General features: G+C 36.7%; 1 protein-coding gene across 1 annotated transcript in view; it reads right to left on the reverse strand.

Moving 5' to 3' along the window:
- Positions 1 to 4,384: 4,384 nt before the first annotated feature.
- LOC145668476 (uncharacterized) overlaps positions 4,385 to 27,480 on the reverse strand; it is a 69,797-nt gene continuing 46,701 nt past the window's right edge. Inside the window, exon 2 of the mRNA XM_081736401.1 lies at positions 4,385 to 8,609. Coding sequence (XP_081592527.1) covers positions 7,261 to 8,609 — 1,349 coding nt within the window. The 3' untranslated portion in view covers positions 4,385 to 7,260. The remainder of the gene's footprint in view (positions 8,610 to 27,480) is intronic.

Here is a 27,480-nt window from a genome sequence, read left to right on the forward strand (position 1 = left end):
GATTGTTGTTATCTTATCGATGATTTCCGATTAAGGAAATACGTCAACTCTTATTATCTTTCGTTTGTCAGATGAAAAAAAACATTCTTTACTAATGTGCCGTAGATAGCATGTTAACTTTGTTAGTCATACACACTTTTATTAGTAGATGACAGTACACAGTTTAAAAAAAAAAAAAAGCTATGTTAATTCAACACAATAGCTGTGTACCCTAGTTGTCTTAAATTTTAACACGTCTGGTGCTACTTCAACTCCGTTAGATCTTCGAGTAAATTGTTGAAAGTGTAATGGTTAATAAATTAGTGACATGGGGCCACATTCTGCACCAGTTGTCGCAAAATTCTGCGTACAACATTGCGAAGCAATCCACTTACTAAACAAAATTACTAAACTTACAGAGGTACCACTGGCGCAAATCCCGGGGGGGGGGGAATTAGGGGGACATATCCCCCCAATCTTAGTACTGGGGAGACTGTCCCAACAATCCGAGTTGAAATGTAATTTTTTTGGGGAGAAATGTAATGATTTATGTCCGACTGTCACAAAGAAAAGTGAGATGAAATTGACATCCCTCCAGAATCTGCCCGCCTCCCAATGTTGAAGACAACTCTGCTCCCCTGATCCTCCACAGCATTGTTTTTCAAGTACAAAAATATTTTGAACATCGCTTATATATATATATAGGAACAGCCTTACCCCCCCCCCCCCCCGAATATTGAAGGCAGATTTGCTCCGCTGATGAGGTACATACCCGGTCCAATGTTATCACACCGAATTTTTAGTTTTATGAATTTCCAAATTTAAGGAGCCTACCAAAATTTAGGAGTGGACCAACTTATCTCTGTCAAAATATAGAGGTGGTGGTTTTACGTATTCCTAGATCATTGACCCTGGGCCAGGGATCTACGTCATTGACCCTTACCATCCAAAAAATTTTGCTGACGATTGGAAAAGTGGCCTCCCTACTAGTGCTATAGTCTTCATCTCCCACTAAGTGGATTGTTGTGGAGAAACACTGTGCGGGTAGTTTTGCTTGAGATTTTCCCGTTTTCTTCCACTTTGTACATTCCATCATGATCATCTATCTGATTATCAATGTGTCTTCCTCAGCCTCGATGGGACAGGACATTAAGCTTTTTTTTTTTTTTTTTAAAAAAAAAAGAATCTTTTTTGAGATCTTTCTCGTTAGCATATGCATCAAAATTTACCATCTGTGCTACTGCTTAGCTAAATTGTTAATGCATGTCCCTGTTTCTACTTCCGATGGAAGCACTGAAATTTTCCAGTATATACCAACTTCATGAGGAAGTATTGAACTTCGGTCCAGAAATAAATAAATATAGGCGCCTGGGAGCAGGTACTGACCATGTATCACATAGTTAAACGAGTGCTGTCTGGCTGGCATAGCTCTATAGGCTGTAGCGAAAGGGAAGAGCTTAGTTTCATATGCTTGTTAGCTAATTTAATCAGTATTTCGATACCGTGTAATATTGAAAAAAAAGTGTCTCTGGTCGGTCATGTGGTGTACATTTCTGCCGGTGATGCATGGCCAGTGCATTTACTTCCAATGCCATATATCTAACTTTTCAGGGAAGTATACGTAATGCTGACAACCCACGGAAACCGTTAAGTTCCTACTGAGTTTTATCAAATGCGTTTTCGCGGCTATGTTTGCAACTTACCTGATTAACACGATGTTGGACCACTTCAGCCTGTAGTGCAGCTTGCATTTGTCGCTGAATTCAGGTATATAATTAATGAATTCTTTCTAGAAAACAGTGAACCAGGAAGCTTACAACGGGCTCGCTGCTACAGATGTTCAATAGTGTTCATGTTTGTGGATTGAGTGGACTAGAGGAAAGGTTGAAGTCCATCTTGATGTTCCTCAAAGTCAAATTACTATGCGTACGGCTTCCATGTTGTGTATGGTATACCTAAAATGAGAACGAATTCGTTCTTTGAGATATATATATTTGGATCAATGAAATGTCATGAAATTGTGGAATTGCAGTATGAAACTCTTCCTCATTCGCCACATTCTCATAACATCTCTCAAACCAACTATCACCTCTTCCGGCATCTCAATCATTACTTGGCAGAACAGAACTTCCTTGAAAGTTGGGCGGTGCAATGTGCGGTTGACTTCTTTGTATCGCAGACACAGAATCCAGTCGTTGGCTAAGCAATGACAAAAGTCTATTTCTGCTGCCGGATATTATGACAAACCAAGTATAATAGTTTTATTTTATTTTTATTTATATTACTATTACTTATCTTTGAAAGTGCCACAATGGGTTGAATCTTTCAATCACACCAATGGAATATAATTCATGAGAAAAAAAATATATATGAAGTAAAACTAACAAGTGCCCTTGCGTAGACTTACTACAGCGAATAATAATTTGAGCCTTTTCTCTCTGTGTCTATTATCACGTTCATATTATCTAAAGTAAAATCCGCCATATATCAAATTTATTGTCAGTTAAAAAATGTGATAATAATGAATATCAGACACTACACTTGGATTTTCCGAATTCATGCCAATGAATGATAGAATAGTATGTGTATCTTATGTAAGAAACAACCCTCATGTACCAAATTTCATGACTATGCCCCAATTCATTACCACAAAGTAATTATAATACAATTTTCCCTCCTCTGCGCCTCCTAGTTCTGCGTAATATATATTGAATCTATGCAAATAAACGATGCTGTCGTATCCTCCTAAAAATTATTATGCATTTTAATGTTTTTTGTACTTTCCCCCTTCTGAATAGAACTTAAATAGATTATATAAACTATCACCAATTGATGATGTCGTGTTACAAAATAGTAATAATAACTGACTTTTGTGAAAGCTGGACAAGGTATTCGAAGTCTGTCCTATATCAACCACATTGAATTCGAGCACGTGAATTGCATTCATATTCTATGCATCAATAACCCTCATATGCCATATTTCATACCTTTACATTCAGGCTTCTAACGCAGGTGAAATGTGGAAATTTTCTTCTTTCCTTTGGTAATATAACCTCCAAAATTTGAAGTCAAAAATATTTCCTAACCGATTATCTCCCTAAATGATTTTGATCCACAAATCAGATTTTGCGTGAATATACATTTTTAAAGATTTTGACATCTACATATTTCATACCTGAACTTAAGTTTACTTAATTTCTAATACATCACTTTATTCTGTAAATGTAAAGATTTGATGTAAATATGAATGCTGCATTGCAGTTAACACACACGTCTATCAAACACAATAATTGCCTTATTCACATCAAGTGATTTTTCAGAAAACTGTAAAAACAAATTGGCAAATATTATGTTTCATAGTCCATCTATAAACGATCTTTTTCGAATATGATTATACTGTCGAAGCTTGCATCAACATGAACGCATCAGCAGATAAAGAATTGAAGAGCTCCCAAAAGAGCCTAAGTCAAAAAAGTTAGTTTTTCAGGAGACGATTGTATGTGTGTGTGTTTCCAACATTCTATTTCTGTGAAAGAAAAGTAATCTACATAAAAGAAAATTGTAATTGCCTACTTTTCGTAAGATAATGATATCATCTATAGCAAGAGTTTTATAAGTGTTTTTAAGCTTGAGTCAGAAAATAACTTCAGAGAATAATGTTGACTAAGGACATTTTGGAAAACAACGCTGTTTTCTATTGCCTACAATTAATTTGATTTGTGGAGTTTTGGCATGAAACCCAGTTCAATATACGGAAATGCTGAAATGAAACTTATAGATATTACTTACTGATATTACTTACTTACTGATATTTTATAGAACCAATATCTCAAAATTGACAAAAATTGACTTAGGCTCTTTTCGAATCCACTCCTTCATAGATCCATGTTTTCGATTTCGGATATGAATTCTTTATTTGATAGTCTAGCATATTATTCTAAAATCCATATTGTATGGGATTACGTTCAAGACAGAATCTATGGAGATTATTCGGGATCGTTGTTTTCCGGAAATTTTCATGTTTATATAGGATAAAATGACATTTTAAATTAATTTCAAGTTTACTAATAAGAATACTTTGTTTAGGACTCCCTTTCTGAGTATTTTTTCGATACAATCTTGGCTATCTTTAGCTTCAGATACAGTCGGTTTTGATACGTTCAGAATCAAACAATTAAAAAATAAATTTTTGTTCCTTCTGAGTATCGTATTTTGGAAACAAGACACTTACTGAATTACTATTTCGTTTATTACAGTTTTTAAAATAAGATTTTCTTCAAGAGAAAAATCCAATTGCATATTAGTTTCAGAAGAAAACTCACTTCTTACAAGAGAGAATTATTAATTGTTAAAAATGTTGAAATGTTTCTACAAAAGATATATTAAGCAAGTAATATAAGATGCTATTTATTAAAAGCCAAACTTGAATACATTAAAGCAAACTGAATGTAACTATTTAAAGTACTAAAAGATTACAAAAATACTTTTAAAATATGTGCATTTACTACTATATGGACATAACGTAAGAATTCTCCAATACTATAATACATATATTGGTAAGAATTCTCCCAATATTATATAAATCTGAAAGTACATTTTCCACAAATAAAATTACTTTTTAACTATTTTCTTTCAATTGTTTATCTAACAGTCTTGTACTATAAAACAAGTAAAATATCGCAAAATTTCCAATTATTTCTAAGAAAGACCATAGATAACATGAAACTGTTACTATGCATTTACTGACTGAAATATTGTAGTAAACTCACTTTTTGGAGAAAATACTTTCAGCTTCTATCAAAGATTTTAAATATAAAATAACTGATTGAATTATTAAATCATTTCTTAAAGTTTATCAAATTCAGAATTCCCTTTAAGAAAACTTTTTACCTTTAGTAAGAAAATTTTCTTGCTACTAAAGGAATTCGCTTTTGTTTTGAATATTTGCTCCTATTTTTTGAACAATGGAACATTAGGCACTACCTTGACATTACATGAAATCAACTAATCTTTATTAAGTACATTTATTATTGAAAAAACTAAAAAGATCCGAAATATTTGCGGAATGGACCTTAAATATTCAATAAGTGTATTAAAACCAACTAAAAGTATTTTTAAAATGATGTTTGTGTAATAATTTCGGAATATATTGTTATTCATTTCTGACGAATGTCTTACAAACTCATTCTTTTTTTTTTTTAATTGTGTTTGTAGAACACGTAATAAAATTCAACAGTACATTAAGAGTGCTGACTGAGAAATATGTTTTACAAAATATCAAAAGAGGATTTTCTAATGATTGTTCTACAAGTGTAAGGAAATTTTAAACAATGTTGTAATTCATTTATGAAACATCGTACTGAAAACTTTAGGTTTAAAAAAATAAACATACATAATGTGAACATTAATACAAGTTAAACTTGAAGTCACAAAATTGGATTGGCAAACTCAACACAAAGAGTGATATTAATGTTCGAAGTTACATTATTAACTATACTTATTTTTGAATAACGTAAAGCAAAGCAAAACTAACTCCGAATTTTTTTGTAACAATACACTGGAAATACATAACTTGTTCCTTATAAGACATAAAATACGTATTTTCTTTAGTAATATTCATTCAAAATAATTGTAATTTCATTCTATGAGATATAAGATTATCTTTTTTCTTCCTGAAACAGCTGTCTTTTTTTTATCATATTAAGCTTAAACCAATTATCTAAATTTGGTTTTGTCATAATTCCATATTTAGTTCTCAAAAGATATTCATGAAAGCCCCAAATTTCAGCTAAAAGGAAGTAATTTTGTTTAATATTTAAGGCCAATTTCGGGAGAATAGAATTAAAAAATGAATTAACAAACATAAATATAAATAAATATAAAATAACATAGTCTGAATACTGACATAATAATCCATGTATATACCACTGAAGTATTCTGTGTAACCATTACATATTTTGCATAAACAGATAATAATGAAAGTGAAAATACTTAGATATATTCAGAAACAAAAGGTAGAACAATCATTAGTTAAGACGTGTTGTTACTCTATGTAGAAAATAATACAAAAAAGAAAGCACTATGTGGATATGAAATAATACAGTTTCCAACCACACAGCCTTATGCAATAAAATACTGTAATAAAATTCAGACAAAAATTATTTCAAAATTTTTAGATATAGGAAAAATAAGCTTATGCAAAGATTCTTTTAACACTATTTCAGAACCAACCAGTAAATATAACTTTAAAACATTTATTACCGGGTTGGCCAATATAATAATCACTATAAGCACTATATATAAGCACTAAATATTAACATATAAAATAAAAATGTGAACTTTAATATACGGAAAATATCAAACTCGCCCTAACTTTAAGAGCTCTCATGACACATGTTATGCTAATATCACAAATAATACAAAAACGTCAAAACCACATTCAATATCTTTTAAGATAAAATAAGCGTCAGTTTGGTAAATGCTCGTTTAGCAGCTAGAAATTAAGGCGAGTAAAAATTTTAAAGAGAGCATTTCAGTTGTAGAATTTACTACCTCTTTATTTTAAAAACATGCAAAAATACAGATTCTGATAAATCATGGCACTAGTAATAGGGTTATTAGTACCTCCAAGTTTTACAAGATTGCTCATTGCCAATCATATTTTCTACTGAAGTCAGTGGTATCATATTTATCCTTAACCCTTTTCCGACTGAATTATATTTTCCTTACTATAATTTGATATGGTAAATTATAGTAAATTGATGGTACATTAGAGTATATAAAAGTAAATTTTGCTTCTATTGTTGCTCAACAATGCTGAGGGGAAAGGGGGCTCAAGAGTCCCGTCAGGCGAATAGGCTTCGACACTATAACGCACACAGGAGAAATAATATATGAGCAAAGAAAATGGGACTTACAAGTCCCGGTAGTCCAAAAAGGGTTAAAATAAAATAACCCCTAAACTCGATCGCTTGGTACAATCTTAAAGCACTAAATCGCTATTTAGCTAAAATTAACACAAGCGATCAAGCAACGGAATGAATATGATTTACGTAAAACTTAGAAAATTGTAAAATGCTTCATTGTAAAATATTAAGTAGCTAAATATAATCTTTAAGTGTGAGTTATTAATTAAAATATTAACCATACTAGGTTATTAAAGTATGCAAAGAAACAGTAAAAATGGAATAATATATAATTCACAACTTTTCAACATTTATGAAGCTGTGTCATTTCTCTAGCCTGTTAGTATCCAAAATATAGTTATTCTCAAATACTGTCTTACCAGACGTTTACAAGATCCAGTCTTTCTTCTTTATGCTTTCTTAACCGCCCATTTCCTTGTCGTAATGTATTTTTTAAAGCCAGTGTAGCGCTTAGAACTTTTTGCCCTCCAAGTTTCTGCTGTAGAACAGGACAATACGATTTGGTATGGGCATTGTCACCAGTAGCTCCACATTCTTCGCATACATACTGACGTAATACTGGACATATAACAATCTCTGTCAGAGGATGCCTCAATGTATGACTGTAGTACATTGCTTTGGCTTCACCGTTCTTCTTACAGAAGACGCACTTAGTTCTTCTGTCAAATGGAGAATTTGTTCGTGCTCTTAATGGTGGCTTCTTATACTTTCTTGGAGATCCAGTTGGTGAGGATGATGCTGATGATAAACGCCTTTCATCTACTTCTTTGTAATTGAAGCAACGTTTTGTGATTTTGATTGGTGTCGTTGGTTCGCTGTTGGAGGAAAAAAGATGACTGTCACGTTTGGGCTTGTGCAATGATATGTTCTCTAAGCCATCAGATATTGTCCAAGGAGAAGTATGAAGTACTGGGAACAACGTATCTTCTTCTGTATAACACGCCACTTTGTTAGAAGGGCTGTGGGTTGTATGTATATCTTCAATAAAGTTCCTGTTTCGCATTGCTGGTGGCGGAGTACTTGCTAAACGTTGAAAATAATTTGATACTTCATCTCCAGTCACATTACCTCTTGCTGAAGATGTTGGTGGTGATCCATGCACTACGTATTTCATGTTTTCCTTGGTTGAAGTATGTGATTTTGGTTCAGGCAAGAATGAAGGAGATGGTGAATTACAGACATAACCTTGACGTGTCAGAACTTGACCAGCATATTTACCCATTGTCATTTGGGATGACAGAAAGTTCCTCCCATTATCTTCAGTCGGTGTACATCCTGTTTCAGAACGTGGTGATAATTCGCAGCTGTTTATGAGGCTTATGAGTTCATCAACTGATGCATTATTAGATTTTGTGATAGGACGACCCAAGAAGTAACGATTATTACTAACAGTTTGAGGTAAGTTTAAAACTTCATTATCATATATTGCATTAGTATAGGAAATTGGAGAGGTTGGTATTTGAGGATTGCCTGCTGCAGTCTGATTTATGGAAGTCTTCTGACCACTGTACGTAGAACTTGATGGAAACTGTGACGAGGTAGTAGCTGTTTTCCAGCCCTTTGCGACGTTTTCATAATCGCTGGCAAGCAATTTCATCTGTGCAGAGTCCATATTTGGTGTGGTGTTATATACAATGATCCAGTCTCCGTCCTCTGTGACTAAAGGAGCGTTTGGGTAATATGGTGACCCACTCACGGAAGACACTGCAAAGACAGGAAAATGTCACAATTAGTTGGATATTTTTTCATTTTACACAATTCCAAAATCATGCAAACAGTTTCATGTAAGAGATGCTTTCTTGTCTTTTTTGCAAGATTATACATTAAAGAAAATTAGGAGCAAATTACAGATGACAGAAACAGGCAAAAACTCGATTCAGATAAAATGTGGAAAATAAAGAGTTATAGAAGAGTTTAGTGCCAGTGACAGACAGATACAGTGGTTGAGAATTTGTTTTGTTTCCTGTGCTAATTTCCTTTGCAGTCTGTTACATTTTTTCAAACAATCAAATTAGTTGGTTAGATTAGAGTTTAGCGTCCCTTTTAGCAGCGAACCTATACGAAACGTGGACATCAATTTGAAACTTAGGATTCGAACCACATGAGCTCGCGCTAGAAATCGAATCCGGATCTCCCACGCCGAAGGCACGTACACTAACCGTCTAGTCACGAGTTCTCAAACAATTAAGGTATCCATGGTAAATTTGTTTAATAGATATTGGCGCGTCAACCCGTACAAAATGAAGAATGTGTACAGACGGAATTAGTAATTACTTGAAATAAGTCAATGAATCACTCGGCAGTATCTTTGTTAATGTACACGTATTTATGTAAATTGATAGAAATGAATTTATGAACATTCAGCAGAAATTCAGGATTTGGTCCAAAGCTGATAATGCACCATGGTAATGATCATATCACTCTTGAGACATTCAAAACATATTACATATCGTGCTCAGAGCATTCAATACTCATCTTACAACCACCCTAAGCGACCACATAAAAAGCTATTCGGAAAGGTAGCCAGTCTTATAGGGTTGGAGGATTGCCACTTCTTTCCAAAACTGTTTCCGTGTCTTAAATGACTTTGTTTAAAATTTCAGTATTCAAACATTTTAATTTCAAAGAAAGATCAGAAAATTCTTACACTCTCCACGATAGAGATCTAGTAATGTAAAAATTTTTACAATAATAGTTTGGCATCTAACTAATATGATTGTGAGATCCTATTGAATTCATGTTATAGCCAGAAGACTAGGCGGCGGTAGTATGTTGGACAAAATCGAATACAGAACCATGATAAAGTTCTTCATCTTCAAAGGAAATCAGGTCGAATGAAGAGGTGGAATTGTGTATGATGAGGAATGTTCATCTTATGACACAGTGAAACGCTGTAAGAGAGAATTCAAATGTGCAGGCACAAATCTACAGGATGAACAAGGAGAAGATCGTCCCTCAACGGATACAGACCCAACCGTGGTGGTAAAAGTTGAGTAGTTACTGCTTGAAGAGAATCGTGTGATTATTAATTGTTTAGCTGGAAGGGGTCCGTTTACTAGTAGGAATATTAGTACTGGATCCGTTTACACCATATTAAATGATTTTCTGCATATGGCCAAAGTGGTAGCAAGGTGAGTTCCCCAACTGTTTACATCTTTTCAAAAACAGCAACATATGAAAAGAATATACAAGGACAAGAATATTTTATAACCATATTACTGACTGTGGATGAATACTGGGCGTATCTATGTGACCTTGAAAGCAAAGAAATGGTTAAAAATGGAAATATACCTCAACCTCCACCCTCAACAAGCTAAAGTATAGCATTCTCCCTGATGTATAGCATGTTATTCGTGTTTTGGGACCATAAAGATGTGATCCTGACTGAGGATGTTATCAAACCAGACAGGTGTTTTGCTGCTAACATATAATGCATCGGTACACTGAAGAGCAGAAATACAATCTTGTGCGCAATTATGGCTATGAATTTTTGCCCCAACCATCATATTCACTCGATCTTGCTCCTCCTCTTCCTATATATATATATATATATATATATATATATATATATATATATATAATCCACTGTAAAAGCCCGATTCTCTATATCTCTTACAATTTTTGCTCTGCGGAAATCAGTGCTCAAACCTGAAGTACTAGTAAATTTCAACCACTTCCGGTCTTGGTGACATATTACAGGCTTGATTATATACAGGGGTATCTAAAACGTTTGCAAAAGTGTGAAAATCATACCTAGTATGGTGTGGGGCCTCCTTTTGTGTCCAAAACAGCTTGGATCCGACGTGGAATGGACGTATACAGCTCCTGAATCGTGGTGTGTGGAATTTTGTACCATTGTTCTTCCAAAACATGCTCCAGTTCCTTAAGGAATGGTGGTGGAGGATAATGAGACCGAACACGCCTTTCTAATTCAGACCACAATGGCTCAATGATGTTCAGATCTGGTGATTGTGGGACCCAGGGGAGGTGTGATAGCTCCTGGTCATGCTCCTCAAACCACGATTTTACCATTTTTGCAGCGTGACAGGGTGCCAAATCACCTTGGTAGATGCCATCAGCATCAGGGAAGAATATTTGGGCCATGGGTAGAACCTGGTCCCCCAAAATGGTCTCATGCGCCTTAGCATTCATCATTCCATGCAGGGCTATGATGGGACCTGCAGAAAACCACGATATCACTGCACATACTGTAACAGAACCAACCCCCATGCTTTACAATTGGGAGCAGACAGTCTGTATCATAGGCCTGCGACGGTGTTCTCCATACGTAAACACGACCGGTTGTTGGAAAGAAGGTGACGGTTGATTCATCGGATCACATTACGTGTTTCCACTGCCTTGTGGTCCTTGCACCACTGGATACGCCTCTTCGCATTTACTGCTGTAACCAGGGGTTTGGCGATAGCGGCCCTGCCATGAATTTTCATTTTATGAAGTTCCCGTCGCACTGTTTTCGATGAAACCGGGTTCTGTAGGCCGGAATTGAATTCAGACGTAAATTTCATTGCAGTGCCAGTGGTCTTCTTTTTAGCTGCTACAATCCGTTTTAATGCCCTCCGGTCCCTATCTGACAGGATTGTCTTTCGACCGCTGTTGTACTTTGCAGACATCGTTTGTCCATGAATTGTGTATGCCCTCGTGACATTGGACACAGTGCCTTTCGATACCTTCACAATGTTCGCCACTGTTGCCACTGAAGCTCCAACCAGACAGGCACCAACGATCATGTTTCTTTGGAAGTCTGTCAGGTCGCCCATTTTACCGCACCACTTTCACACTACGACACTCACAGGTGAACTGGTTACTGCTGACGAAAGAGGAAGGTCTACACGACACATTGAAAATATCAAACGATCGGCAACCGCAACACGTGTTGTACAGTGGATGGCTAAACTTACGTGTCCTGTATGAAGTGTTTTTAGATTTTTTTGTCTAGCCCCTATATATATATATATATATATATATATATATATATATATATATATATATATATATATATATATATATATATATATATATATATATATATATATATATTCCAGTGTAGGTGTTTTGCTGCTACTGCTGAGATTATTAACGCGGTGAACCTGGTTTACGTCCAACGCCTCAGATTTATATCCAGATGGTATTAACGGCTATTTTATAGATATGAGACAATACGAGGTGAATATGTGAAGGATGCGTCTGTGGACCAAATTGCAGACCCCTTGCTCACTTCTATCATGGTGAAGAAAAGAATTTTCTGGCATCTTCCCGCATATCCAATAATTCATTGAAAAAGTGAAAATAGTGGGGATGGGTGGTATCACGAAATAAACAAAAGGGGAAAAATCTTTGAAATCTTTCAGTTTAACGTACCTCGATTTTGTCATTTGGGCTAAGGGAGACGACGAATAAAGCTTAAGAATGATGATAGAAGAGTTGATGGAATGAGAATGTGGGAGGGAACGGAAGAACAATACAATTGAGTTCTATTTAAACAAAACAAAAGTGTTGAGAGCAAAGTCTCAGGCATTGAGTCATTGTTTGTGTTTCATGCACATACACTATGTGATCAAAAGTATCCGGACACCCCCAAAACATACATTTTTCATATTAGGTGCATTGTGCCACCTACTGCCAGGTACTCATTATCAGTGACCTCAGTAGTCATTAGACAATCTTGAGAAAGCAGAATGGAGCGTTTCGCGGAACTCACGGACTTCGAACGTGGTCAGATGATTGGGTGTCACTTGTGTCAGAAGTCTGTACGCGAGATTTCCACACTACTAAACATCCCTAGGTCCACTGTGTCTGATGTGATAGTGAAGTGGAAACGTGAAGGGACACGTACAGCACAAAAGCGTACAGGCCGATCTCCTCTGTTGACTGACAGAGACCGCCGACAGTTGAAGAGGTCGTAAAATGTAATAGGCAGACATCTATCCAGATCATCACACAGGAATTCCAAACTGCATCAGGATCAACTCCAAGTACTATCACAGTTAGGCGTGAAGTAAGAAAACTTGGATTTCATGGTCGAGCGGCTGCTCATAAGCCACACATCACGCAGGTAAATGCCAAACGACGCCTCGCTTGGTGTAAGGAGCGTATACATTGGACGATTGAACAGTGGAAAAACGTAGTGTGGAATAACGAATCACGGTACACAACGTGGCGATCCGATGGTAGGGTGTGGGTATGGCGAATGCCCGGTGAACGTCATCTGTCAGCGTGTGTAGTGCCAACAGTAAAATTCGGAGGTGATGGTGTTATGGTGTTGTCATATTTTTCTTGAAGGGGGTTTGCACCCCTTGTTGTTTTGCGTGGCACTCTCAAAGCGCAGGCCTACATTGATGTTTTAAGCACCTTCTTGCTTCCCACTGTTGAAGAGCAATTCAGGGATGGCGATTGCATCTTTCAACACAATCGAGCACCTGTTCATACTGCATGACCTGTGGCGGAGTGATTACACGACCATAACATCCCTGTAATGGACTGGCCTGCACAGAATCCTGACTTGAATCCTATAGAACACCTCTGGGATGTTTTGGAACGCCGACTTCGTACCAGGCCTCACCGACCTACATCGACACCTCTCCTTAGTTCAGCACTCCGTGAAGAATGGGCTGCCATTTCCCAAGAAACCTTCCAGCACCTGATTGAAAGTATGTCTGAGAGAGTGGAAGCTGTCATCAAAGCTATGGGTGGGCCAACACTATATTGAATTCCAGCAGTACCGATGGAGGGAGCCACGAACTTGTAAGTCATTTTCAGCCAGGTGTCCGGATACTTTTGATAGCATCTAGTGTAAATGCAGACATATTTATTTATATACTTAGCATAAAATTACCAATTTTTAAGGCTCAAAATTAAGTTCAAAAATTCATATGGACCCCGAATTTTCACTTACGCATGTCAACAAGCTTAACTGAATTACAAAAGACTATACCAAGCTATCCACACTTGTTGTTATCTCTCCGCTAAGATCATACTTAATTTGTTACCCACAATTTTTGTGTCCAGTCACTCCATCGATCCTCATTACACTGTGGCGGAAGTTATTTTGATATTGAGTTCCGTGACAAGGATCCGTCTCCGTCCCAATCCGAAATGTACTACCAACTTAGGTGTCTCATATGGTTAACGGAATGGAAACTTAACATTAGTTGTAGCATTATTCGCAATATGGTCACGTGAGTGAAGCTGGAGTCTCATCTTACTCTGCTTTACTACTACTATAATAATTTCTCCTGTAATATAAATAGAACCTTATGCATCGCACGTATTAGATTAGAGTTTAGCAACCATTTTAATAGCGAGGCTACGTGAAACGTGGATGTACAGCTTAACGTGGGATCCGAACCACATAAACTACCACCGGAAATTGAACCCAGATCTCCTGCGCCAAAGACGCGTACGCTAACATTATAGATAGATAGATAGATAGATAGATAGATAGATAGATAGATAGATATAAGAATCAAACGTTATTAGAAGGGGATATAGTTATATTTAAATGGCACATATCCCCTTTTACAAACTTACATAAATATATGCTATATATGAAAATTGTTCCGTCTATGCTTGGATGTAAAATTTGTCTTAAGTTTCTACAGAATATTGCTAACTGAATAAATGGAAACTTCCCGGAACAAAATCTATATTTTCGTAACATGTATTACTAACACTACTAGTCTATTTTATTATTATTATAAAACATTTTTGTCTTTGTACATTACTTTAATAGCTCTATGAACAATTTGCTGGAGCTAGAAAACTCACAGGATGTACTGATGTAGTACTCTTATTTCTTTTATATCGAATGACTTTTTTCCTATTCTTGAATATTTTCCGCCCCCCTTCAAAATACAGTAATTAGTTTGTGTAGGTACGTGTCATTATCGGAAAAGAAAGGTGCAACGTTCTGTTACTTCTTCATTAAAATTGATTTCCTTAAAAAGTCCAGTATGTCGCAATGATGCCATAAAAAGAAACTTCGTAAAAAAGTAGTGTTTAAACTATTGCATTTCTTTTATCTTCATTTCACTTGTTCTAACAATGATTTTCAATCATTTTAACAACACTGTTTTAGAAATAGAAAACGACATTTACTGCCAAAGCCCTAGCCGCACTGGGAGATTGCAGTGCAAGGTTTTTGCCCTAGAAAAGATGGGTGTAAGCAACAGACCGATTGGTTGTGGCGTCTACCTAGCGTCGCGAAGACAATGGGGGAGCTACTTAAAAGAAGTAGCCGACTCTGATCTAGAAAGTCAGCGAGCCGATGTGCTATAGATATATCGCATTGACTTGACACCTAGTCTTCCATTCCAAGCGCTGCTATCGGTTGAAGGAATTCCAGTCCCTTTCGCTAACGCTCTCTCGCTTAGCAACAGCTGAACCCTTATTGGCTCAACGCGTTGGTGTGTAGCGAATGTGAGCTTTAGTTCACATTTTTGCCACGGCTCAAGACATTATTGCAACTCTGTAACTACATAGGAGCTAGTGTGCCGACTACATATCACTCCCAAAGGGATGAGTGCCACAAACTGGCTGGTTATCCCCGACCCTAAAGTCTCTTGCGCCAGAACTTTTTTTCAAACGCCATTTGTTGAGAAGTGGCTAAAAACTTCATTTCTTGATTTGATGACATCTTAACATTCAACAAAATTAGTCAACTAATATCTTTCAGTTGATACAGCTAACTAGTGAGGGGGCACAGCGGCTCAGTGGTAGAGCGCTTACCTCTGATACAAGAGATCCATAGTTCGATCCCCGGCCAAGTTAGTTTGTGGTAGACATCGTCTGTGGGTTTTCTCGGAATTCTCCCACCTACTCATTCCACCAATTCTTAGATCAACATTCACTTGCTTTAATCAGTCTCCCCTAGTCTAAAGGGAATAATCGTGAGACGTTAAACTGAAATATCTCATTTCATTTAATCTACAACTGACTACCATGAGTAGTTCCTATATGAGTGGTTCGGGATCGACCAGCAGTGAGAGTCTCACATTAAACTCTAATCAACCAACCAAACAAAACATATTATATTGCTTCAGAAAAGTTGACAAGTTGATATTTTATGCTGTACTCCTTTCTTTTTCGATTATATCAGTTATTTCTTTTTTTAAAAAAAAAAGAAAAGAAAAAAGTGTTTAGTACTAATCATGGTCTAGTATAATTGTTATGCTGCATTGATTCAGCCACTCATACGTAATTACTATCCTCCTTTATCGGCACATAACTAACTTTAATAATGTATTTATGTTTGTTTGATGTTTTTTTTTCTGAACATCTTTCAATGCATATCTCATTTACTTCTTCTCAGTGATAGTGTTTATCTCTGGTGCATGGGGTTCTTGGTTCGATTCCAGCTCGCACCAAATGAGATATGTTTTTAATAAACACCATATGCATGGGTTTTCTCGGGGTCCTCCCGTTTCCTCCCACTTTCTTCATTCTACAATTGAATATTTTTTTGTTAAAAGGACGTATGTACAATAAAAACGTTGTCAGAAAATGACAAAACTGTTTTCTTATGAAGGTTTGGTTTATGAAAGAAAAAAAAGAAAAAAGAAAAAAGCCTTATATGTATAACATTTCAAGAAACACATGTCCTTATAACACAAATTGTTACATCTACCTCTAAACTATTCACCTCTTTAAAAAAGTTAAAATTGTGAAAAATGTTATATACGCCCTTTTAACAGAAAACGATTCAGTTTCATTCATTTCTCATCATCACAGTCTCCTTTAGCCTCGCCGGCATAATTGTGAGCATAGGCGCCTTCTTGAAGAAAATATTGGGGGCCCAAACAATGAATAATTATATCATCATATTCAGCTGTTTTCTATCAACTGCTTGATGAAGGTCCCCTTCCTTCCCCAGATCTAAGTTCGCTACTCCGCTGCGAAATTCACGATCTAAGTCAAATTTACCTAAAGGCATTAAAACAAATTGAAATTCAAAATTTAGGAACTTCACTTCAACTTTGCGCACCACATTGATTTTCACTTGTTATATCGGTGCTGCCACAGTATTGGTTGAAGCTTCAGTGATCTATTAAACACTTTTGGAAACGGTGTTTCTATCGAGTAAGAAGGCTGTTCCTCGACAGAAATTCTTGCTCCTCTTTGTTAATTCTTCCTCGACTGAATTCATTGTGGGGACGAAGACCCCACCTTTAAATAATGGGGACCAAAAGTGTCCTGCCCTCCTCAAAGTCGGCGCATATGATTGTGGAACCTAAAACATAAATATTTCATTTGATTTCATTTTCTCAGATCGAATGGAGTGTTCACAAGGGAATCAAGCCCACTCTTGGTCATTTTGAATTTATTTCATCTCTAAGATCTCCACCTGAAGTTCATTTCAGAGCTTAAAACATTCATGTTCAGATGTAAATAATACTTATAATGAAAAGAAAATAGTGTTAATGTTTCCATGTACTTAATTATATTGTACGAACTTTGCCTTTTTCTTACTGCTTTGGTAATTGGTCGGTGTTAATAAAACAAAACTAACCTAAACATTAAATATCTATTAATAATACTAATACTTTGTAACAGTTTCGGTAATTTAACATCGCCTTCATCAGACACAATGTCTTACGGTGGAATGTCACATTACCGAAACTGTTACTAACTAGGGAAGTACATGAAGTGGTACGCAGGGATCTGCATGTGTTATATATCGTTGGAAAGGTCACACCGAGTATACTTCACATGTGAAATATCTCGCTTAAATGGGGCCTGTAGGGGGCGTGGCGACCATTTAAATATCAGAACAAGGCTCGCTCCGAAACACCAGAAAACATGGATAAAATAAGAAGCTATGACGTAATTGTTTTGAAACGGTATATATATAGGTTTGAAAGGTAGATAAATACGATTCTGACATCAAATGTTTACAAATCAAAATGGTGGATCCAACATGGCGGACACAAATTACAAAGAAACATGCTATGAATCTGAAATCAGGTATATGGAGATATTCGACGTCGCTGTGAATGAATCGGATACTAAAAGTGTAAAATGCAATATGGTGGACAAAACGTAAAACACTGCTGGAACTGAAAGCATGTAGGTATAGGTTTTCGTGGTCGCGGTATACGAATTCAATGTTAAAAGTGCAAAATGCAATATGACTCATCTAATATGGTGGACAAAAGGTGCAAAAGTACAGAATGGACGTATGAGTATCGAGACGAGCCTGGGCTCCGTCTCAATCTCCTCTCGATTTGGAAAAGCACACAAGATCGAAATTACTCTCGGTATCAGTACCATCCCTACTACGGAAAGTGGACGTTTATCATACATATTGCTCACAAGTGTACACGACACAATGTGAAAGCGGAAAGACAGTTATGGAAGCATAACGATATTTTAGACGCTTACTTTTCACTGTCATTGTTCGAATCTTCAGATGGTAAATGAAAATAATTGCAACATACCCTACAGAGGCCACTCAAGCGAGATATTACAGATGTGAAGAGTAGTCGATGCAGCTTTTCAACGATATATTACACATGCCGATCCCTGCGTATCTCTCCGGCGGCGGGGGAGGGAGTTGGTAGTAAAATAATTATTGCCTATGATTCCAATCTGTTCATATCATAAAACTTTCATGTGCAACACAAAACCTGCCATGCATTTTGTGCCTCAATATTGGCATGATTGTATAGCAAAACACGTTCCCTGTTTATTGTAAAACATCATCTACTTGCCCCCTTATGCACTATAGGTATTTTTCTACTATATGTGTAAGAATAACATATGCCCGTTCTGTACATATCTTTTTGCATTTTGCGTCCGCCACATTCGATCCATCATATTGCATTTTGTACGTTTAACATTGAATTCGTATTCAGCGACCACGAAAACCTCTATCTACCTGCTTTCAGTTCCATAGCATTTTGTCCGCCATATTGGATCCACCATTTTGAATTTTACACTTTTAGCATGATTCATACACAGCGACGTCGAATATCTCCATATACCTGATTTCAGATTCATAGCATGTTTCTTTGTAATTTGTGTCCGCCATGTTGGATCCGCCATTTTGATTTGTAAATATTTGGTGTCAGATTCGTATTCATCTACCTTTCAAACCTATATATATAACACGTTTCAAAACAATTACGTCATAGTTTCTTATTTTATCCACGTTTTCTGGTGTTTCGGAGCGAGCCTTGTTCTGATCTTTAAATGGTCGCCACGCCCCCTACAGGCCCAATTCAAGCAAGATATTTCACATGTGAAGTATACTCGGTGTGACCTTTCCAACGATATATAACACATGCAGATCCCCGCGTACCACTTCATGTACTTTCCTAGTACGTATTAATATTGTTAATATACAGATGGTGATCAGAAAAATGGAAACACCTGTAGTTGGCAACACGTCAGATGTATGGGTTGGCAGTGGGGTCGTGGCGCCCGCAGCGCCGGACCGCTGGTGGTGGTGTTAGGTCGGTCTCCATACTACCTCAGGCGCAGTGGAACAGCAATGTCCAACGGCTGCAGCAGACGGAGGTAGTGTAAAATGGGAAACCTCTCAGATTTTCAAAAAGGGCAAATTGTTGGTGCGCGATTATGTGGAGTGAGTGTGACGGCAGTGGCTACTGTGTTAGGTGTGTCGCGTGGGACAGTGTCGAAGGTGATGACGGCCTACATAACACACGGGAAAACCACATCGGGGAAGCGGAACAGGGGGCGGAAGAAAATCATGAGTGACAGGTCACGCCGGGTATTAAAGCGTAATGTCACGCAGAACCGTCGTGCCACTGCGGAGCAAGTGACGGAGGAACTCAATCAGCACCTCCCCCACCCTGTTTCGACAAACACAGTCCGCCGCGAATTACATGACATGAACTTACGGGGTCGTGTTGCACGGGCCAAACTGCTCATCAGGGACATAACACTTTCGCACGCCGCAAATGGTGCCGCGACCATGCCACTTGGACCGTTGAGGACTGGAAACGTGTGATATGGTCGGATGAGTCATCCTTCACCCTATTCCCAACCACGGGCCGTGTTTATATGTGGAGAACGCCCAAAGAAGTCTATGATCTGCAGTGTCTCCGCCAAACTGTGAAACATGGCGGCGGCTCGGTGATGCTGTGGGCCGCCATATCATGGTTTTCATTGGGTCCTGTGGTCACACTTAGCGGACGAATAACTGCCAACGATTATGTCGCAATTTTAGGAGACCACTTGCATCATATGGCCCGGATGTTGTTCCCGGACAATGACGCCATCTTTCAGGATGATAATGCACCCATTCACACAGCTGGCGTTGTTGCAGCGTGGTTTGAGGAACATCAGGATGAAGTTCAACACCTCCCCTGGCCCGCCCAATCCCTAGATCTCAACATAATTGAACATCTGTGGTCCGTCTTGGAAACACGAGTCCGGCGACGATTACCACCTCCATCCTCTCTCACAGAACTGGTCGATGCCCTGCACGAAGAATGGTGTAAAATTCCACTTGCTACCATTCACGACCTCTATGCCTCCATCCCACGTCGCACCAAGGCTGTTCTGAAGGCGAAAGGTGGCCCTACACCATATTAATCTGGTAAGTTGCAATTTCGTTCAGGTGTTTCCATTTTTCTGATCACCATCTGTATCTTTGATGCTTTGGTCAGTTTCGTTCTATTAATACTGTGGAATATTGTTCCGAAGTTATAATGAAGATGATCCAAATTGGTAATTTAGAGTTCATTCCTTTGTGCTCTGAACGCTCCATATGTCTCTACAACAAATTTTGTGTTATGTATAGACTTATAAATCTCTCTATATAAAAGAAATACTGAATAACTGACTGACAAACTGATCAACGCCCAGGCCAAAACGCTTAAGCTAGATATTTGCAAAATATATACTGGCGACATATAAATTTTAACGTAGGATACTACTAAGAAACAATTTTTGGAAATTTCACGAGTAAGAAAATTATTATATTAAAATGTCCATTATTTCTCCAAACTATGAAGTTAGAGACATGACATTTGATATTTGGACTTATCATTTAAACCAGGGTGGAAAAAAATTATGATTTTTAAAAAAATCATTTTTGTTGATTTTTTGATTTAAATCGATTTTTTTTATTTGAATCAAATCTTTCTCCTCGTATAATACAAGTCGCGAACTGAAGAAAAAGCATTAGGAATTAAGTCGCGAACTGAAGAAAAAGCATTAGGAATTATTATTAAATGCTAATTATGCCATTTAAGTTAAAGTATTGGAATTGAACTTTGAATTATCTCCAATCGTTAACCTATATCAATCTCAAACAATGTTTCTTGACCCTTTTAAATTATGGCTCTTTTTAAAGGTAAGTTAGACTTTCAGTCAAGCAGCTACAGCATCATCTCTATTTATCCTAGGATCATGGTACATACATCACTCTCTTTAGAATAGAACAGCTTTTGAAACGGTAACATTCACATTTCCCTATAATGACCCTGAAGCGGGAAATTTTAAGAGTAATCGGCATTTTTTTAAATGATCCCCTCTGAATTCCCCTGTGTTAAAGCACAATCTCAAAATCAACTGGGAAGTACTAAGGGGTGTACTAAATGTGTGTACAAAATTTCAAGCTTCTATCTTGAGCAGTAAGGGTGAGGAAACTATTTAACAATGAGCTAAGAACATTCCCATAATGCCCCAGATGACCCTGATGTAATATAAACATTTCCCCAGACATCCCTATTTATCCTAGGATCATGATTTGTACATTATTCTCTTCAGAATAAAACAAAGTTTCAAACGGTACCCTTCAAATGTCTCCATCATGTATCTGGGGCAGGGTGCGAGTTGGCGGGGGGGATGCCAGGGATTTCCCCCCCTGACAAAAATCTTTCCCACCCTGGAGAAGAAAAATTTTATCCCTGGCAGGGATAACTTTTCCCCCCTCTGGAGTATTTTTAAGTGGACATAAAGATAAGTAGGTCTACTTTGCCTAGCTAACCTTTGAGTGAAAATTTATGAAAGATCTCACATCTCAACTGTTTTGTACTTGTTACTATATATATATATATATATATATATATATATATATATATATGGGGGGAGGACTGGGTGCGCATATGGGTGAAATTCATCCCCCCCTGGGAAAAATTTTCAATTCGCACACTGATCTGGGGCGGGAAAATCACGAAAAAAGGAATTTTCTGTTAAAAATATATTTTTATATAAATTTTTACCTCTGTGGACCCCTCCCCCTGTTTTAAGGCAGAGATCTGAAACAAATCTGAAAAATACTGAGGGGTGCACTGAGTAAATGTGCAAAATTTAAATTTTGTAGGTACAAAAGTAAGCCCGCGAAAGATAATATTCCCCAAATACCCCAGGTTCCCGTATAAAACAGGATCTCAGGCAAAATAGTTTCCTGAGACATCCCTATTTATCCTAGGAACATAGTACGTACATCATTTTCTTCAGAATAGAACAGCCTTTCAAACAGTACCATTCATATGTCTCCATCTGAGGGGGGGATTACGAAAAAAGCTATTTTTTGTTAAAAATATCCTTTTTTAAAACATTTTTGCACCTCTGGACCGCGCTGTTTCCACGCAGAGATCTGAAAACATCTGAAAAATATTAAGGGGTGCACTGAATGAGTGTGGAAAATTTCAGTCTTCTGAATGCAAAATGTAATCCGCCAATAATAATAATAATAATAATAATAATAATAATAATAATAATAATAATAATAATAATAATAATAATAATAATAATAATAATAATAATAATAATAATAATACGCATAACAAAAGATATCTTTTTAAAATTATGACGTCATCACATATTATGCCTCAACGCAGAAAGGCGTGAAAGCATATGTAACGTGTTCTAAAATGCCTCCAGTCTTGAAGAAAACGAAGTAAAATGTCTTTTTGGTATTTTTTAATCGAATAATAAAGATTCTACCCTATCATCTAAAAATAGGTGATATAATTTAAAACGTTAAGCATTAAAGAAAAAGTACAGTAACGTTTATCAAAATGACACTTTTTTCACAAAAGTTACTGATATTTGGCAGGGGCCTATTTTTTAAAATCTCAGAACTAGCTTGCGGCATGAAATACATAAATTTCGCCTAAAGTTATAAAATGAACAAAAAACAATTGCAGAGGGGATAGGACCCCTCTAAATACGCCCTATTATCTGGGAACAAACATACACTCACAAAAAAGAATTCTCGCCTTAAGTGTCGATGGTGATTTCCCCGTTGGAATAGTTAACGATTTTAAAACCCAAATCCAATGTTACGAAAAAAAGAAAGCAGGATTGCTCCGTTACCTATTCAAAACGGGATTTTCCCTAATCATCCTCTGCATGACACTTGTTTTCATACTATACTGTACATGTCAATCTCATTGTGTTAATTATTAATTTCCATAATCGAAATAACAGAACAGAAACGGAATTTTACTTATTTTCACTTTAAATTAATTTTATTTCGGAATTCGATTTAAATCAACGGTTTTTATTTTAAAAAATCAAGTGATTTAAATCGTGATTTAAATCAGACTGATTTAAATCAATCCAACCTGATTTAAACTAATTAGATACGTATTTTAGCATTTTTTTAAAAAATATTTAACGTACAATCAGAATAACTGGATAAGAATGAGTGAATTGTTATTTTTCAGAAAAGGAATTCTGCTAATTTACTGCGCGGTAACTCTTGTGCTTCATTGTTGTGCTGCGACAAAAATAGAAAGAAAGAAAGAAAGAGGGAAAATTATCTCAGTTCATTGTTGTACGAAGAGCAAGAACTTTAAGAAAACAATGTTTAGTAATAACTTATACGATACACACCAGGGTTGCCAAAATTTAAGAAAAAAATTGGGATAGGAAAATCGGTGTTGGAGCCCCCCTTTTCCCCCCGAAGATGATTACACGTACGGCGAGTCGTTGAAAAGAATGTAAATTATCAGCTGAATAACACGAACTTGAATGAATGCGGCATCTTATTTTATTATTATTATTATTTTCCTGCATGGAATATACCAACAATCATCATAATCGGCTGGATTATCAACTCAAGACAATTATAGGATAACCATAAATTAAAGACGAGCTACCAACTATTTTTTCATGAGTAAATTTAAAACACAAATTTGTTGATTTGATTTTATACATAAAACTGCGCGTGTAAAACAATAAGTTATTCCTGTGTAAGAAAGGCCCAGTAAAATATTAACTTTGAAAATCGATAAATCGGGACAATATGCGTCCCGACGAGTGTCCGGTCGGGACGCGGGACAAGTGTCAGAAATCGGCACCGTTGTAGGAAACAATTTTCGATTTGGGCCACTATTTTAAAAATGGCCGCAAAAAGTGGGCCCTGTATCAATTTGAAGTTGGAACCCTTCACGGAGGGTGGGACGTAAAACTCAAAATTTCATTTTTTTTCCTTCACGGAGGGTCCTGAAGGTCACCACTTGATGTGCTTTATCATGATTTCCTACCTCAGTTTTTGTTTCATCTTTGTATTTTCAGCAGTTTTTGATTTATAAGCAGTGGACGTTTTATCTGATACAGGACCCTCTTTTTGCGGCCATTTTGAAAACGATGGTCCAAATCGAAAATTGTTTCTTACAAAAGTTATTTCGATTTTCAAGGGTTACCGAATAAGATTATTCAATACATGTTTTCATTTGAAAATTTAAAGTTCGCCCCTGGCCCCCCTCAAGGAGGGCGATGGGGGTCACCACAACAACACCATGTGATGTGTCCTATGACATTTTCCTATCTCAGTTTTTGTTTCATTTCTTTATTCTCAGCCGTTTCTGATTTATAAGCACTGGATGTTTTATCTGAAACACCCTGTATATACTGGCGACACAATTAGTTGGTGGGAATTACAGTTCTTATTATGTGACCATATCACGGAATCTCTTAAGGTTAGAGACATGAAATTGGGTATTTAGATTTTTCACTGAAAATAATTAATGACATTTAAGTGTTTTTGATATTTCCCCTACAACGAAATTAAAAAAAAAAAAAAAAAATATTCGGGTTTGTAATTGTTAAAATAACATGGCCATATCTCGAAATCCCTTAAGCTTGGAAGCATGAAAGTTGGTATTTAGGTTTTTAATTTAAAATAATTTAAAGACGTATTTCTGCGTTTCTAAACGGTTCCTTAGAAGGGAAGAAAAAGGATGGGGTCGTAATTCTTAAAATAAGATGGCCATATCTCTAAATCCTTTACGAAAAATTAAATGAAATCTTTTATTTCCCACGTTTATGACGGATAGGCTGAAGGAGATGGTGATAATGTGAAATGAAGGAAATGGTGGAATGAAGAAAGTGGGAGGAAACGGGAGAACCTCGAGAAAACCCACGCACATGGTGTTTGTCCACCACAAAGCTCATTTGGCGCGATCGAAATCCGTTACGAGTAGAGACATGCTAATGAAAGACGTATTTTACCATTTTTTGAGGTTTCCGTTAAAAAGGAAGAAAAAAGGGTGGAAGTTGGAATTCTTATAATAAATTAGCCGTATCGCCAAATACCTTAGAATGAGATACTAGCAGCGTTCACCCCGCTTCGCTGCGGTCACCCCGGAACGCAATAAACTTTGTTACTTAGATAATTTTTACTTTTTCGCTTTCAAGTGATATGATAAAAACCATAGAAGATTGCAGTAAATCTTAACATTATATCGCCTGTCATTTATGTTAACCCGCCCCGCTTCGCTGCGGTCATCCCGGTGCTGGCATATTGTAAAAGTGTCTGTAAAAATAAGCAAATCAATTAAAAAATTTTAAACAGAAGATTCAAGCTATTTTCCGCTGTATATCGCCTGTCATTTATGTTAACCCGCCGAGTGACACGGTCATGCGGGTTGCATATAAATACGTTTATTTTTACCTATGATGAACTAATAACAAAGGATTTGTACGTTATGGACACTTGAATGGTCAATTATCTCAAGACACTGGTAATTAAAAATTAAAGTGATATGATAAAAACCATCTAGGGTCCAAATCCTAATAACCCCCCAAAAATGAAAGAAATTGGTTCAGCCGTATTAGCGTGATGAGCGGACAAAATATTGTACGTTCTCTTTTATATATATAGATATGTTAGGGACATTAGAAGTGCGCGGCCGCTCCTATTTTGGCTAACTCGAGCCTATTTGGAAAGGTATTTAGCCATACAAATATTCAAAATGCTAATAACCTTAATATAGCTTTTTCTTATGGAACTCTTTTGCCATTTTTGGCTTTTTTGTTAGCCGTACATTAATTCTAAAAATACTTTTCTAATTAATTCTAAAAATAAAGTGTATTTTTTTTTTAAATTAGCCTATTTGCCGTTATATATTGTCGTATTGATTGACTTCTCTTGACAAAGTGTGTTTTATTACGCATTTGTTTTTAATTCTTATTCTCTCTCCTCACCCACAGATTTACAACTAATTTAACAATTGGGTCTACTTATCGAAAAATAGGGTATACTTATCGACCCAGAAAGAATTTTAATGTCGCTCCCGTAACGGCCCAGTTTGCTACTTTTTAACAGGGGTGGATCCAGGGGGGAGTGATCGGGGCGATGGCCCCCAAGTTTGGAGCTCTTCAAAGTAGCAGTATTACAACCCACCGTCCCCCCAGATGTCCGTCCTGGATCCGCCCCTCCTTTTTAATTATTTTTATTTTCGCATTTCGTTGCAAGAATGAATGGGTTTTCTAATAGAAATTTAGTAAACTGTTTGATTCTTCAAGCCACAGATACTGCTTTTGTTTATTAACTGAAACAAATAGAATATCTAATTAGTTTGAAAACTCTCAATGCAATCAAGATGATTCATGTGGATGAATACGGAGAAATAAGAAGTGTTTGTAAGGACTATGATTTGGCGAAAGGAGTACTACTTAGAGGTCTGCATGGGCTTGGGCCGATCCCGCGAAACGGACTCAGGGCTACAAAACATACATCACTTTGAGCGCGAGCAGGGCTCGGGCAGTAAATTTTTAAAAATACAACCATATTTCTCGGGCCTAACTTTGTAAATACACTGTACAACGTTATTTATTGGGCCGTTCTTTCTGGAAAACTTTTAAGGCAAAACTGCAAAATTAAATCTCTAATTGCTGTAAACAAAGTACAATTTTGAGTTAATTATAAAGTTTTTGTAATTCGGGCTCATTTGATTATCACACGAGCTCGGGCCGTTCTGGGGCCTAAATGCTAAAACATATTTCGGACTCGGATCGGGCCTCAGATTATAAATTCATGAGGAGGGCCGGGCTCGGGCTAAAAATTCCGACCCATGCAGACCTCTTGACCCATGCAGACACTACTGAAAATTGGGACAATGGTAGTCTACACAAAAACAGCCAATCCACAATCCAACGATGGTGCATCCAGTTACAGCGCCTCGGTTAGCTTCGACGTCATCGGTGACAACTTATTTCAATTCAACTAATAATATGGCTGTTGACTTTTACAAATCAGATGAGTTGTTGACGGATTTTATTGTAATTTAAAATCATGTATGTTGCTTGTTAGTCTTCAGCGAATAAAATTCAACATTTCAAATCCTATCTTAAT

This window comes from Thermobia domestica, chromosome 13 (genome assembly GCF_964235325.1).
Source record: "Thermobia domestica chromosome 13, izTheDome1.hap1.1, whole genome shotgun sequence".
Lineage (NCBI taxonomy): Eukaryota > Metazoa > Arthropoda > Insecta > Zygentoma > Lepismatidae > Thermobia > Thermobia domestica.